Source organism: Squalius cephalus, assembly GCF_949319135.1.
Source record: "Squalius cephalus genome assembly, chromosome: 2".
NCBI lineage: Eukaryota > Metazoa > Chordata > Actinopteri > Cypriniformes > Leuciscidae > Squalius > Squalius cephalus.
Window position 1 is genome coordinate 52,234,909 of NC_137123.1, and position 13,565 is coordinate 52,248,473.

The following is a 13,565-nucleotide window of genomic DNA, read 5'->3' on the forward strand; positions in this document are numbered from 1 at the left end:
AGGATTTCTCAAAGTCATACTGAAGATTGTCCTGCAACTTTTGAACTTCCCATGCTTCCTTCAAGTTCTTCACTATGACGTCCGCTGTGTTCGCTTTCTCTTAGAAACTGCTCCTTGGAGACCAGAGCACATTCACGGATCTCGTTAGCACAGCTTCCTCAATTAACTTCTGCATGCTATCATTACCACAGCTTTAGATCAGATGCCGAGTCAAGCTGAAGCTTCTGGCTCACAGGCACCTTCTGGATGCATGGCTCATCATCAGTGAAACCGAGATAAATGTACCACCGCCAATTTAAGGTGATGATTTCAAAAACTGCAATTACTACAAGGAAGAACAGAATTCAGAAGGTTTATTTTTAGAGTCCTGCTGGAGTGTAAGAGGGTGGAGTGGTTGTGTGTGTGTGTGTGTGTGTGTGTGTGTATAATTATCACCACTGGGAATTAGCTGGTGGTGTGAGCAAGTGCTGTTGCGTACGCCACAGGCAAATACTTTAATTGTGGCTGTGCTGCTGAAGAACTGCTCGCTCGTGCAGTTATTTCAACAATATTTATTTACGTATTAATGCCATTCTGCACTCTGTTTTTATGTTTTATTCTTCGTTTTGGTCAGAAAGCATGTATTTTGCCTGGAGATTGTACGTTGCACTGGTCCCAGTGAGAGAATGAGAGGGAGGGAATGGAAACAGTAAGAGAGAGGGAGACGTAGAGAGTGAGTTATTTTTAGGAGTGCTCACAGGAAGTGAAAGCCTCAGGCCTAGGCTTAACTGGTGCTTGACTGGTACCCAATGGGAGAGAGCAAGGAAGAAAGAGAGACGGGAATGGCGAGGACAATTCAGCATCACTCAGAAAAACTCTGAAAGACTGGATTTAACTTTATATTATTCTGTACACCAGCCACAAAACTGAGAAACAGCCTTTTTAGCCCCATTTCTGTCTATTAGGTGGTAATTTCAAGGTACATCGACACTGAGTACACTGTATTCATATACCATATTCTTTATGAATAGATCGTTCGAAGAAGGTCATGACATCAAAATCAAATGTGATTTCTTCTCTTTTTCTTTTTTCAAGATTTACATAATATAATTATGCACTACCATTCAAAGGTTTGCGATCAGGAAGACATTTTTAAAGAAATTAATACTTATATTCAGCAAGGATGCATTACATTCATCGAAAGTGACAGTAATGACTGTGACATGTTACAAAATATTTCTATTTTAAATAAAATTAGGTTCTTTTGAACTAATAAGGTTCTAATGAACTAATTTTGAACTAATAAAGCTTATTATTATAACCAAAAAATCCTGAAAAAAAATTGTGTAATGGTTTCCACAAAAATTTTAAGCAGCCCAACAGTTTTCAAAATTGATAATAAGAAATGTTTCTTGAGTAGACAAGCAGCATATTAGAATGATTTCTGAAGGATCATGTGACACTGAATGGAGTTATTGACCCCACACTTTAGAGCGGCAGTATATATTATGAGAGATAGAATGATGATTGATGAATTATTTCCATATTTTTTTGCATACACACACACACTTGCACACGCTGCCTTAATATGACCCCGATAAAGTGTTTTAGTTCTATTAATGAGCTGAAATTCAAAACCCACCTCGTTCCCGAAAGTTCCGGAACAGCTTGGATGTTCCTTTCCAAACTGGTGGAGTGTCAGACAAGATCTTCTCCAGCTCCTATAAAACATGACAAAACATACAGAGTAAAAAAAAAAAACATCTCTGGACTCTACATTATTTGCATGCATAAATACACTATGAAATGCAAACCTAAATATTATCGATAAATAATAAATAGGCCTAATTTAACTGAGCTATCACAGCATGCACTTAGCAATAGTTTTAAAACAGACCTGTTTGTTGAGGGACCTCCAAGGTTTTTTGACTAAGAAAAATGGACGACCAGAGACAGAGAGCAACAAAAAGAAACAGAAAGAGGGTGGCCTGTTAGATAAGATCAGGATAGGGGTCTCACGCCATTTAACAATCAGACAAAACAACGAGATGGTTTTCAGAGTAGCATTTTTCTGCTCAACAAAATCCTGCAATTAAAGGTTTTTAAATTCCCACTAAAATATCTATGTGTTTTGTTTTGGGGTTTTTTTTGCAGAGAGAGGGTTAATTTACAGTTAGTGTACAGGAACAGAGCTGGGCTACACAGTCCTGTTCTCTCTCATAGCAACCAGCCAAGCAGCCCTATGGAGCTCTGCTGGAGGCTCAAGGTCAGTTTGTCCCACAGGCTTTGCTTCATGTGCCAAGAGCATACAGCAGAATCTGACATAATGCAACTGCTATCCTGATTGTGTCTTTATGTTTATGTATTATGAACGTATGTCATTGTTGCAAACATAGAAACAAAACTTTACAAATGATCCATATCACATTAGAATCACACCTCCCTTCTGCTATTCATGCTAATCAGCCGTTCTGAATCAATGATTCAATGACAAATCCATTTTCAACGGTCACTTGTAGCCACCTACTGCTGAAACGATGTCATTGATACAAACCTTTTTTGAAGCGTCAAGTTACTTTCAAAAGGTGATTCTATTTGAGGACGCGTTTCCACAGTTATTACATCACAAATCTAGTAAAGATTTTAATTTTTTAATTTAAAAAAAATGTAATACACATTTATTACGCTATATGTTGTTGTGTTATATTACCTTGGAAGTTAATGACAAAAAAACTCTGGAAATGTGAAAAGGGTCCATATGACTTATTGAAACAGAAATAATGGTTGAAAAGACTGTTTGAGAAGCTGTTTCATATCTAAACATGACACCTGCTCTCTCTGGGTCAGCGGCAGATTTGAATGTTCCGATGTGATCGTACTTGTCTAAAGGTTTAATAGACAAGAGGCAAATTGTTGTCATTTAGGAATAAGATCGCATGAGTGTTGGAATCAAATCACAATCTTTTAATGATCAATCGTGCAACTCTATGATCAACCTTTGTCACGACATGGAGCAAGGACAAACAATAAACTTTTGCAGGTGTAGCATTAATGGATGTCATGCTCCTTTTATATAAGATTAATGCCTGGTGTGTCTACTGGAACATTATGACATTTATTGTATTTATTCTATCAAGACATGCACTTCAAAGACAAAACAACAGTAGAGATTAACAGCTAAGTAAGCACTGCTGTGGGTCTCTTCAATAGCTTTGATCCGGCCCATTAAGACTTTCATTACTAATGTCTATTAATTAGCATACTATTAGATTAAGGCACGACAACAAAACATTTAATTCACACTGCTGTCCTAATTATATTATGTGAATTATGAAGTACTTGGGAAAAAGAAGCTAGTCATATTTTCCTTAATTAACAATAATAATATGATTTTTTTAATCTTATTTAAATAAGTAAAACGGAGATCTAAACATCTCTCTCTTCCTCATGTGTAAGTCACTTTGGATCAAAGTGTTCCTGCTAAATGAATAAATGTACAAACGAAATGATGCACATAATCAGACCTGAGTTAAGTCTACTTGGAACTAGTTAACTTAAATGGTTTGAGAAGACCACATTAGTCCAAGATCATCAAGTACTTCATAAAAAAAGCATACAATTCTACTTTGAGGCAAGTAAATACTGTTACCCGGTTTCACAGACAAGGCGAAAAAGCAAGCTTGAGCTGTCTTAACTGAAAGCAACTTGCACTGACATATCTTATTTTTCTCTCAAGATGCACACCAGTTATGTTTTTTCTAAGGCACATTTAAAAAAAGTTGCTTAAATGTCCAAATTTAACTAAGGCCTAATCCTGGTTTAAACTAAGCCATATCTGTGAAACAAGGCAAACATTTTGCATGCTTTTTAAAGTAAGGCAAATTAAGCAGATTTTACAGTAAAGAGCTTTGTTCCTATAGAAGTTTAAATGAAGTGTAACTCTGAGTTTAGATGGAGCATATGTGTTACTCACTGCGGGGCTCACTCATGGTGACCGACTCGATGAAGTTCTGCGGAGTCATGTACAGCTGTCCCTCATACTCCACTGAGCTGAAGAGACGGAAACGATGCTCATGAGACGACATGTACACGTCACCTTCGTCAAAATCAAACAGCGGAGCCTGCGAGAACCAATGACAAGCAAAACACAAATTTGTTAACATCTTATCAAAAGTAAATCTGCATTGTTTATCCTTTTGATCTTTCATTCAAAACAATTTGAAAAAAATCTAACCTTTCATTGAAGTACAAGAATTGAAAGTGCGGGGGAAATCACATTATAAAATAAATGTTTTTCTCCAAAATATTGGCACCCTTTTACTTTTTGCAATCTCCTTTTGCCAAGATAACAGCTCTGAGTCTTCTCCTATAATGCCTGATGATTTTGGAGAACACCTGACAAGAGATCAGAGACCAGTCCTTCATACAGAATCTCTCCAGATCCTTCAGATTCCCAGATCCATGTTAGTGCTTCTTCTCTTTCACTCCACTCATCAGGTCAGGGAACTGGGACGGTCAAGGCAGAAGCTTCATTTTGTGCTCCGTAACACATTTTTGTGTTGATTTTGATGTTTGTTTTGGATTGTTGTCCTGATGGAAGATCCAACCACGGCCCATTATAAGATTTCTAACAGATTTTTTATCTGTTGGTATTTGCAAGAATCCATGATACCATGTATCTAAACAAGATGTCCAGGACCTCCAGCAAACAACATTATCCAAGCGGTATATTTAACCGTGGGTATGGGGTACTTGTTATCCCTGTTTGCACCAAACCCATATGGTGGCTTTGCTGCCAAAAAGCTCTTTTTTTAAGTTTCATCTGACCATAGAATCCGGTCCCTTTTGAAGATCGAGTCGTGTCTGACAACTGAATATGCTGGAGTTTGTTTTGGGCGAGTGAACACCTTTGTGTTTCCCCATATTTAAACTCCTGTGAAACAAGAAGTCATAGCTGGACAATTTCATGTTCCTAGTCACCCTGGTGTGCTAAAAAAGGTAAATATTAATGGGAATATACTAGAGAGATAGATATTTTACTCATAAAAAATTATAGGGGTGCCAATAATTGTGGCCAACGTGTTTTGGAGAAAAACATTTATTTCATAATGTGAGTTTCCCCCCCACTTTCAATTATTTTCCTTCAATGAAAGGTTAGAGTTTTGTGAATTTTTTGAATGAAAGATCAAAAGGATAAACAATGCAGATTTATTTTTTACAGACATTTTTTTAAATCATATTTACCAGGGGTGCCATTAATTCTGTATATGACAGTGAATACATTTATAATGTTACAAAAGCTTTCTATTTAATAAATTCTTTATTAAATGTAATAAATTTAGTTAATAAATGCAATAAATGCTGTTCATTACCCTTTCTATTCATTAAAGATTCCTGAAAAAATTATCAACATTTGAAAAAAAGTATGAAGCAACATTGATCATAAAAATAATGTTAGGCCTACCTGATTACCAAATCAGCATATTATAATGATTTCTGAAGGATCATGTGACATTGAAGACTGGAGTAATGATGCTGAAAATTCAGATCTGCCATCACATGAATATATATATATATATATATATATATATATATATATATATATATATATATATATATATATATATACACACACACACACACACCCACACACACACAAGCAAGGTGGTAACCCACTCACACAAGGGAAGAACTTGACATGCAACATTTCCAGCCCAAACAAGAAAACATTTAGTTACTAAGGGGAACAGTCAGACCAAAACATATGGCACCCCTTGGAAACCAGATCTGACCGTCTGCCAAAGGTACAAAAATCCCAAAAATATGTTTATATGCACGTGCCAAAGAATTCTGTGCTTAGATATGACAGCTCAATTCTGATAGGGTACTGTTTGACAGGCCTCTATGATACAGCACAGGTTCATAGCTGCTTTAACCAACCGTAACGCTCGGATCTGAGATCTGAAACAGTCACTGTTGTGCGCAGTCATTTCAGCACCATGACTGGGGAAAGCGCCCTTCTTCCTGCTGCAGCATCACACAAATGCGCATTGTCATAGTCTCGAAGAATTATGAATGTTTGTTTGCTCAAGCAAAACAATTCACAAAACTCTACAGCATGAAAATCCCATCCCATGTCCCACAAGCAGTTGCATAGCATAGACTTGACAATGAAAAACCCTTGCCAGGAAAAAAACACTAATAGGAAACAGTTACGTGGCACTGTGGGAACAGTCATACCTTCTCCTTTGCGGCTACAGCGGGAAGTGAAGGCAGCAGAGCCCGACAGCCAGTTCCGTTTTTCGGGGCTTTTCTCCCTCTGAATCCGCACATTTCTGAATAATAATAATAATACAACACCGCTCCTCCGGCCGCAACACCCAGAGCAACCGCTGCTCCCCTACATCGGCTATCCTTCACCGGAGAACGAAAAAGAGCATTCCTTGGAGATGACGGCAAACTCCTAAATAAGCCTCCAAGTCTGCGCACAGCGGCCATTGTTGTTGGTGTGACAGAATTTGTGCAAGATTCTCGAATTCTCATTCATTCATCGCGAGATCATGTGCTGCTCCCTCACCGGGATCATCTAGAGCAGAGCAGCAGCAAGTCCAAAATGACATTTGTGCTCTGGTCGTAAACGTATATAACGTTAATGTAATATAAACTTATACAATTAAAATGTTATGTATATAATAAAAGGGTTTCCAACGCATATAGCCTAAGTCTGATTACTAGGACATCTCAAATTCAGGCTTGAACCCCCCACAAGAAGTCTAAACAAAAGGTCGGGGTGTTCATTTTACATATAAATGAAACGTTTCAAATAAAGTTATAGCTATTACAAGTTAGTCAGAGTGTGCTAAACACGTCGCCTTTGCCTGATGAGGTAACCATAGCAACTGCCGCGCTTTTCGTTTGGTAGGTCGACAAAACATAAGTAGGCTACAAGAAATGTTAGTTTTGTTATAGACTATTATTATAGATTAACATATAACAAATTAACATCAAATAAACATCATAAACGAATAACATAAAAATTAGTGTTTTGTTTAAAATTTAGTTTAGTGGCAATAGGGCGGCAAAAAAAAAAAAAATGTTGCGCAAGACGAACCTCAACAGATGTAGGCATGCTCACTGCAAAATGTACCTCAGTGACAGAAATTAATTTCAGAAGTCTACTGATAATTCATACATTGTACAGTACCTACATCTAGAAAATCCCTTATTTAGACTTTTTTTCAACCTTCTCATATTCAGACAACTTTATGATCTATTCGCACATAGTTCTACTTATGCAAATCAAAGTTTTGACACATTTGTACAGTCATTGAAGTCAAATGTGCGCACATCTGCTTTGCACATCTAGGTCTACGACTCAAGCAGAGTCTGCAATCGGAACCCGACGCAACAGAGTGATTAACGGGACAAGTGTTGGATTGCTGAGCGCGGATGCGGGGTGCGCGGAAAGCGAGAGAAATTAATGACTCGTGGCTCCCGCAAAATATAATTATCTAATACAGCACGCAGAAGTCTGTCACTATCTGAACCGTCGTGTGTGGAAATTGAAAAAAAGAAAAAAGAAGCCTACACCAGAACGAGGCAGAGTCTAACCGGACCGGGACTGAATCCACGTAGACTACACCAGGAATTCCTACGGACTTTTGCGGGCGGGAACGGGACAAAAAGCGAAAGTTTCGGGTGAAACATATTTTAAAACATTTTTTTTTTTGCGGGAGCGGCATTAAAAAAAAACCCATTCCGCGCAGATGTAACTCAAAGGTCTCACCAGAGATTATAGCTTTTATGAAAAACGCCAAACTCCTATGATGACGTGTTTTTGGTTTACCCATGCAAGCAAACTGTCAATGTCACCACGAAATCTGGCACATAACTGACATCTCTATTGCAAGTGATCGATCCACTGCGGCTGTGGATTGATCCTGCTCTAGCTGACCACATTGATTTTGGTTTAAGGTATTTTTGGAGATCATAAATACTAATGAGCTAAGGGGAACGACGTGGGAGAACTTGTCCCTTGAGAGAACCGTTGATAAATCACCTACTGTGGACGTGATCTATTCTCCTGAGAGATAGCAAAGAAGGGGTTTGGCACTTAAATGTTTCAATGATTCTATGATTAGTGTGCATATATATATATATATATATATATATATATATATATATATATATATATATATATATATATATATATATATATATATATATAGCATTATAGGCCTACCCTACACTATTATATAGTAGATAATAGGCTATACTAAAATAATATTGCTACTATATGATATTACTATTATTATTATAGCCGGTTGCCTTTATTAATGTTATATTGTATAATAAACCACAACTTAAAATATAATAAATTGACTTATAAACTGACTTTGGTGGGTCTTCGGAGAACTTGTAAGAGCAGTTGATGGCGCGCGCATCTTGTTTTAAATGAACAAGGCAACACCAGGTCCATACCTAAGTAATCTTTCATGTAATATCTACTTTGAGGCATGTTCTTAGCTGTTGGGCTGGAAAATTTCTATATCAATCACTCATAGTATCAACGATTTGCCATCAAACAGTTCGTTTCCTTTGTGTTAATGACCCTTCTTTTGTGCGTAATGAATCTTTGATCTTTGATATCTTTGATACTTCATCTCAACTCATGTTATGCTGGAACTGTTCAAAGGCACATCAGTCAGAGTTGACAGTGCAGTGATGGCGTTCGCACAGATGTGCAGGTTGTTTTGACTTTTCCTTCTTTATTCTTTTAAAGGCAGTTTCATGCACATTTTATAGGTCATATACATTTACACCTGGCTATCGATTAAGCTTAAGTTTAATAATGGCATAAACCAAGTCGCTAATCAAGAACAAGAGACTTTTTGGCATCATTACTAACGCACAACGCACACACATATAACTACACACCTTGAAGTCTTGTCTCTCTCTCCCTCTCCCTCTCGTTCTCTCTCGAGCACCGCCCCCTTTCTTTTCCTTTTTCCTCCTTGGCTTCCACCTGCTTCACACTAGAGATTCGCCAGAGCGCGTCAGTGCGCGTAAACCCCGGGGAACGGAACGGATCGGTACACAGTGCGCATCCCTCTTCGCCATCCAGCTGCACTTTTCTTTTCCTCGTTGCAAAGATTTGCGCACTGATCTCCACAATGTTGCTTTCTGCACTTTTATCATAATCCATCAATGGATTAAACGCGTGGATGCAGATGAAACCGATCATCAAAGAAGACAGAAGAAGAGGATCAAACGATCAAGGAGTTATGTTTCAAACAGTCATCTATAAAGGGATCCATTAGCATATGTCAAGAGGGCATTTACATAAGGGCCATATTTAGGCTGGTGTTTCAGTACAGAGCCAGTCACATCCAGAGAGCACAAGAGGAGAGAAGCCGCATAAGCTTGTGTGCTGGAGTGCGTAAGAGAGAGTATTGGATACACAGGGGACCGGAGCAAAGGGGAGTAGCCTGGAAGGTCGAGAGAGCATGTGCTAAACCGAGAGGGAGAGAGCAAGAGAGAGAGAGAGAGAGAGAATCGGATGTAAACACGCATTGACTGTCAAAGCCGCAAGCAGTGACTGCGCAAAACACTAGGGAAAGAGAAACCACAGGGGCTCTCCTCACGGCAACTTTTCTTCGACTGTCGGTGATGGGTGCAGTCGGTGAGCTGGTGGGCAGCTTCTCTCACGGCTTGGAGAGCTTTGCGCACGGGTCTCATTTCGTCCTCACGCCCCCCGGGGACTCCGGTGCTCTGGTGAACGAGCACATCATCTCCGCCGAGCGCCTGTCACGCAGCACTTCACCGGACCTGACGCATCTGAAAGGGATCCTCCGTCGGCGGCAGCTTTACTGCAGGACCGGCTTCCACCTCGAGATATTACCGGACGGTTCGGTGCAAGGCACGAGAAAAGACCACAGCAGATTTGGTAAGTGTTTATTGTTGTTTCATTAATATATTCAATGCTACAAATATTGCATGCCACTGTAATAAATTACTAGCCTATAATAATAATAACAACAACAATCATGCAACACTGTATTTTTAGACTGTGCATATTACGTATTTGAGTATAGAAATTGACCAGGACTGATAATGATTATTTTAATGGTTAAAATTCTGATAATTGTTATTTAAAAAAAAAAAAAAAAAAAAAAAAATGCATCATGATGCTGACTGTTGGTCAATCTCTACCTATGTAACTGCAACTCTACTGTAATGTAAAATGTGATGATATTATTATGACAAGGGTGGTTATTATTATTTTCATGGTCATACTGTTTTCGAATAATGTTTATTATAATATAGCAAAACACAGTGATTAAGCGCGAAAGACGTCATGAATTAAGTATAGGGCAGATTGATGCCACTATTGCAGGTGCTTGTCCTGCTGTCTCCACTGAGAACTAACAGCTGTGCTTTTCTCACAGGTATATTGGAATTCATTAGCCTCGCTGTGGGGATGGTGAGCATCCGTGGTGTGGATAGCGGATTGTATCTGGGAATGAACAGCAAGGGTGATCTGTACGGATCTGTAAGTATAGCATGAACATAGTGTTTTTCTGTTACTGTGTTGAGTAATGCAACAATTAATTTCATTCATAGCCTGCCCGTGCTAAATCGAGAGTGTGATTTATGGTGCAATTTCAAATAGCCTTTGGACACAGTTTATCCTTCTGTTTGAACTTATTATGCAGTGTGGTTAACCCTTGCTTTCCCCTCTCTTTCTCTTAGGACAAGCTGACGGCGGAGTGTGTGTTCAGGGAGCAGTTTGAGGAGAACTGGTACAACACTTACTCTTCTAACCTGTATCGACACGGCGAGCGAGGATCCCATTATTACGTAGCCCTCAACAAAGACGGAACGTCTCGGGATGGAGCCCGCTCTCGGAGGCACCAGCGCTTCACGCATTTCTTGCCGCGGCCTGTGGATCCAGAGCGCGTACCTGAGCTCTACAAGGAGATACTAGGTCACAGCTGAAACCACTGAACCTCAAACTCAAACCCAAAAAAAGCACCTGCATGCTCTTTATCCCCCCCAGACAGACCTGTCTCAGGAGAAAGCAGTGCAGACGGGGGGGGGGGAAAGAGGCCCTCTTCTGCGGCCACGGTTGGAGCAATAGCAGGAGATGGAAAGCCCTCGATTGCAGTGGCAGGAACCAAATGTCTGGACTCTGGATAGTTCCTGAAGAACAGAACACTGCTTTGGATCCATTCACCTGCTATATGTAGGGATTTTGGATTAAAAGAGGGCAAATTATCACTGGTGGACCTCGTGCCAGAGAATAATGGACATTTACTACTGAAGATTCTACAAGGCTTCTGAAGGAATTCTGCGAAATGTTTTTCATAGAGATTTCATACTCTTCCAAACACTGGCATGGACAAGCAGGAGACAAACTCCTCCAAACATTTCTCTTTAGGTCCTTTAATTTATGTTTTTTCGAGATATTTATTTTATATATTTATTTATTTTGAAAGTATATTTTTACAAGAATATATGCAAGATGTAACAGGAGGTCACGAGAGCTTTATTTTCTACCGCTATAGAGACACGACTTCTAGAGACAGAACTACTGAAGAAAGTATTTTCTTATGAGTTGTTAATTTTCGGTTGTATGTGGTCCACCACGGGGTTCCCCGCTTTCTTTCTTTTTTTTGTGTGTGTGTGTATCTCTCATGTCATTAAACCAGATCCTTACGAGCCTGAGAATGTTCCAGAATTCACTGGGGAATTAAAACAGTTCAAATGATTGCATTTTGTTGTGTCTGTCTTTTCAGTAGAAACATAAGGTCACCTGTCAGAGGTGAATGGTTATTGAATTTCTATTTGGAGTAAGAAAAAAAAAAAAAGGTAGACTTTTAGGGAAACGGAAGCAGGGACAGCAGGTGTCTGTCTGATCTTCATCGATCCTGTTGGGTGAAATGAAATCAAATAAGCTTTTAATCGCTTAAAAGCCTAAATGTTTATGCTAAACAGTACACATGCATGTAAGTCACGATAATACGATTTGCAAAACAAATGTGTCAGGATCTTTCCATTTCACTAAATTCCCTGGGTTCCCTGGCAGCCTCTGTTAAAAAGGCAGTACAATGCTAACATTAAAACACAATGACCTAAAAACAATTTCCCCTCCCCTTCTCTTCCTACGGCAACCTTCTCAAGTGACACCTTGGGCTGCCCTCTACAAAGTGGCCTTTTCTTTTGCTAAGTGTCTTTTGAAAGCCATGCACTAGGATTAAAAAAAGCTGTTGTAGGACGCGGGATTGTGGGATATACATTTACTGAGCCAGTGCAGGTGGAAGTTTTCTTAGGAAGCATGAGGTCATTTCAAGACAGACACAGTCACGTGCGGTTTAAAAAAAACACAATTACTGAAGTGTTTTTCTCATCTCTTATTGCTTTCTGTTTGATGCTTTTCACTTCCTATCCCCCCTTACGGTTGTGATTCATCAGCTTTGATGACATTCGATGAGCTGGCTGCCTGTCAACCTGGCTGTCTGTGAGAGTGAGGTGACTATGTGTGTTTAAGGAAGGAAATTATCCTTTTTAAGTAATGTAAAGGGAGAGGAACACATGCGTTTCCAAAATAACACTGGTATGAGGGTTCTCGGTCACACTACAGAGAAATAGGGGAGATGGTGAGTGTTGTAACACTTTTTTTGCACATTTAAATGCAACAAATCTACCACATATCAAAATTGTGTAAAAAAGTGTCAGATACAAGCACATTAGTGTAACTAAAAAGGGTCAGCGGGAATGCTAAAGTTATGTTCATTTTAAATATTTGAATGCAAAACAGTGGATATATAGGACTCATTTGAACTCAAACAGCATATAGAAAAAATATCTTACTGTAAAAAATGGGCTCGGTATGATTTGTTTTAAAAAAAGAAAAAAATAATATTTTATTCAGCAAGGACATTAAATTGATAAAATGCGGCATATATTATGTCTTTTTCAAATAAATGCTGTTCTTTTCTATTCATCAATCATGGTTTCCACAAATAAATTAGGCAGCACAACTGTTAACTGATAATAATTAGAAGGAATGTTTCTTGTGCAACAAATCAGCATATTCAAATTATTTCTGAAGGATCGACTCTAAGACTGGAGTAATGATGCTGAAAATTCAACTTTTCCATCACAGGAATAAATGACATTTTAAAATCTGTTAAAATAGAAAACAGTTATTTTAAATTGTAATAATATTTCACAATATTGCTGTTTTTACTGTATTATTATAAGTACAATATAAAGTAATATTTAAACCCATTCCATCTGCTCAGTCAAGATATTTCATGTTTGTATAACATGTAGAATGAAATCGTAAGTTAACGTGGATGTTACATATCAAAATCTGCTTATTCAAATGACACTAGTCCTGTTACTATTAACATGATCTCAAATCAAATTTTAAATCAAATTACAGTACACTGAAAAAAAATTATATGATGGTGAATAAATCATTACAGAATTAAAACTATCCCTTTTAGGGTAAAAATTACAGGTTTCCATGTTTTACAGTGTACCTCAACATTGTTTTTTAAACATTGAGTAGCACCAGA

General features: G+C 38.4%; 3 protein-coding genes across 12 annotated transcripts in view; 2 read left to right on the plus strand and 1 right to left on the minus strand.

The window, feature by feature from the left end:
* Nucleotides 1–6,553, minus strand: part of micu3a (mitochondrial calcium uptake family, member 3a) — a 33,283-nt gene extending 26,730 nt beyond the window's left edge. For 4 of the 10 annotated variants that reach the window (XM_079856946.1, XM_079856947.1, XM_079856944.1 and 1 more), the window contains exons 1-4: nucleotides 6,220–6,551; nucleotides 3,953–4,100; nucleotides 1,877–1,908; nucleotides 1,622–1,700 (exon numbers count right to left, since the gene is read on the minus strand). In XM_079856946.1, the coding sequence (XP_079713072.1) occupies nucleotides 1,622–1,700; nucleotides 1,877–1,908; nucleotides 3,953–4,100; nucleotides 6,220–6,522 (562 nt within the window). In that variant the 5' untranslated portion in view covers nucleotides 6,523–6,551. Of the gene's footprint in view, nucleotides 1–1,621; nucleotides 1,701–1,876; nucleotides 1,909–3,952; nucleotides 4,101–6,219 lie in introns of all 10 variants that reach the window. The other 6 variants (XM_079856942.1, XM_079856943.1, XM_079856948.1 and 3 more) reach the window with 4 other exon arrangements.
* mtmr7b (myotubularin related protein 7b) overlaps nucleotides 1–13,565 on the plus strand; it is a 189,577-nt gene that overhangs the window by 58,466 nt on the left and 117,546 nt on the right. The gene's annotated exons all lie outside the window — the stretch shown is intronic.
* On the plus strand, nucleotides 9,014–11,750 carry fgf20a (fibroblast growth factor 20a). Its single transcript, XM_079864246.1, has 3 exons — nucleotides 9,014–9,925; nucleotides 10,428–10,531; nucleotides 10,732–11,750. The coding sequence occupies exons 1-3, from the start codon at nucleotides 9,649–9,651 to the stop codon at nucleotides 10,975–10,977; spliced, it is 627 nt and encodes a 208-aa protein (XP_079720372.1). The 5' UTR covers nucleotides 9,014–9,648; the 3' UTR covers nucleotides 10,978–11,750.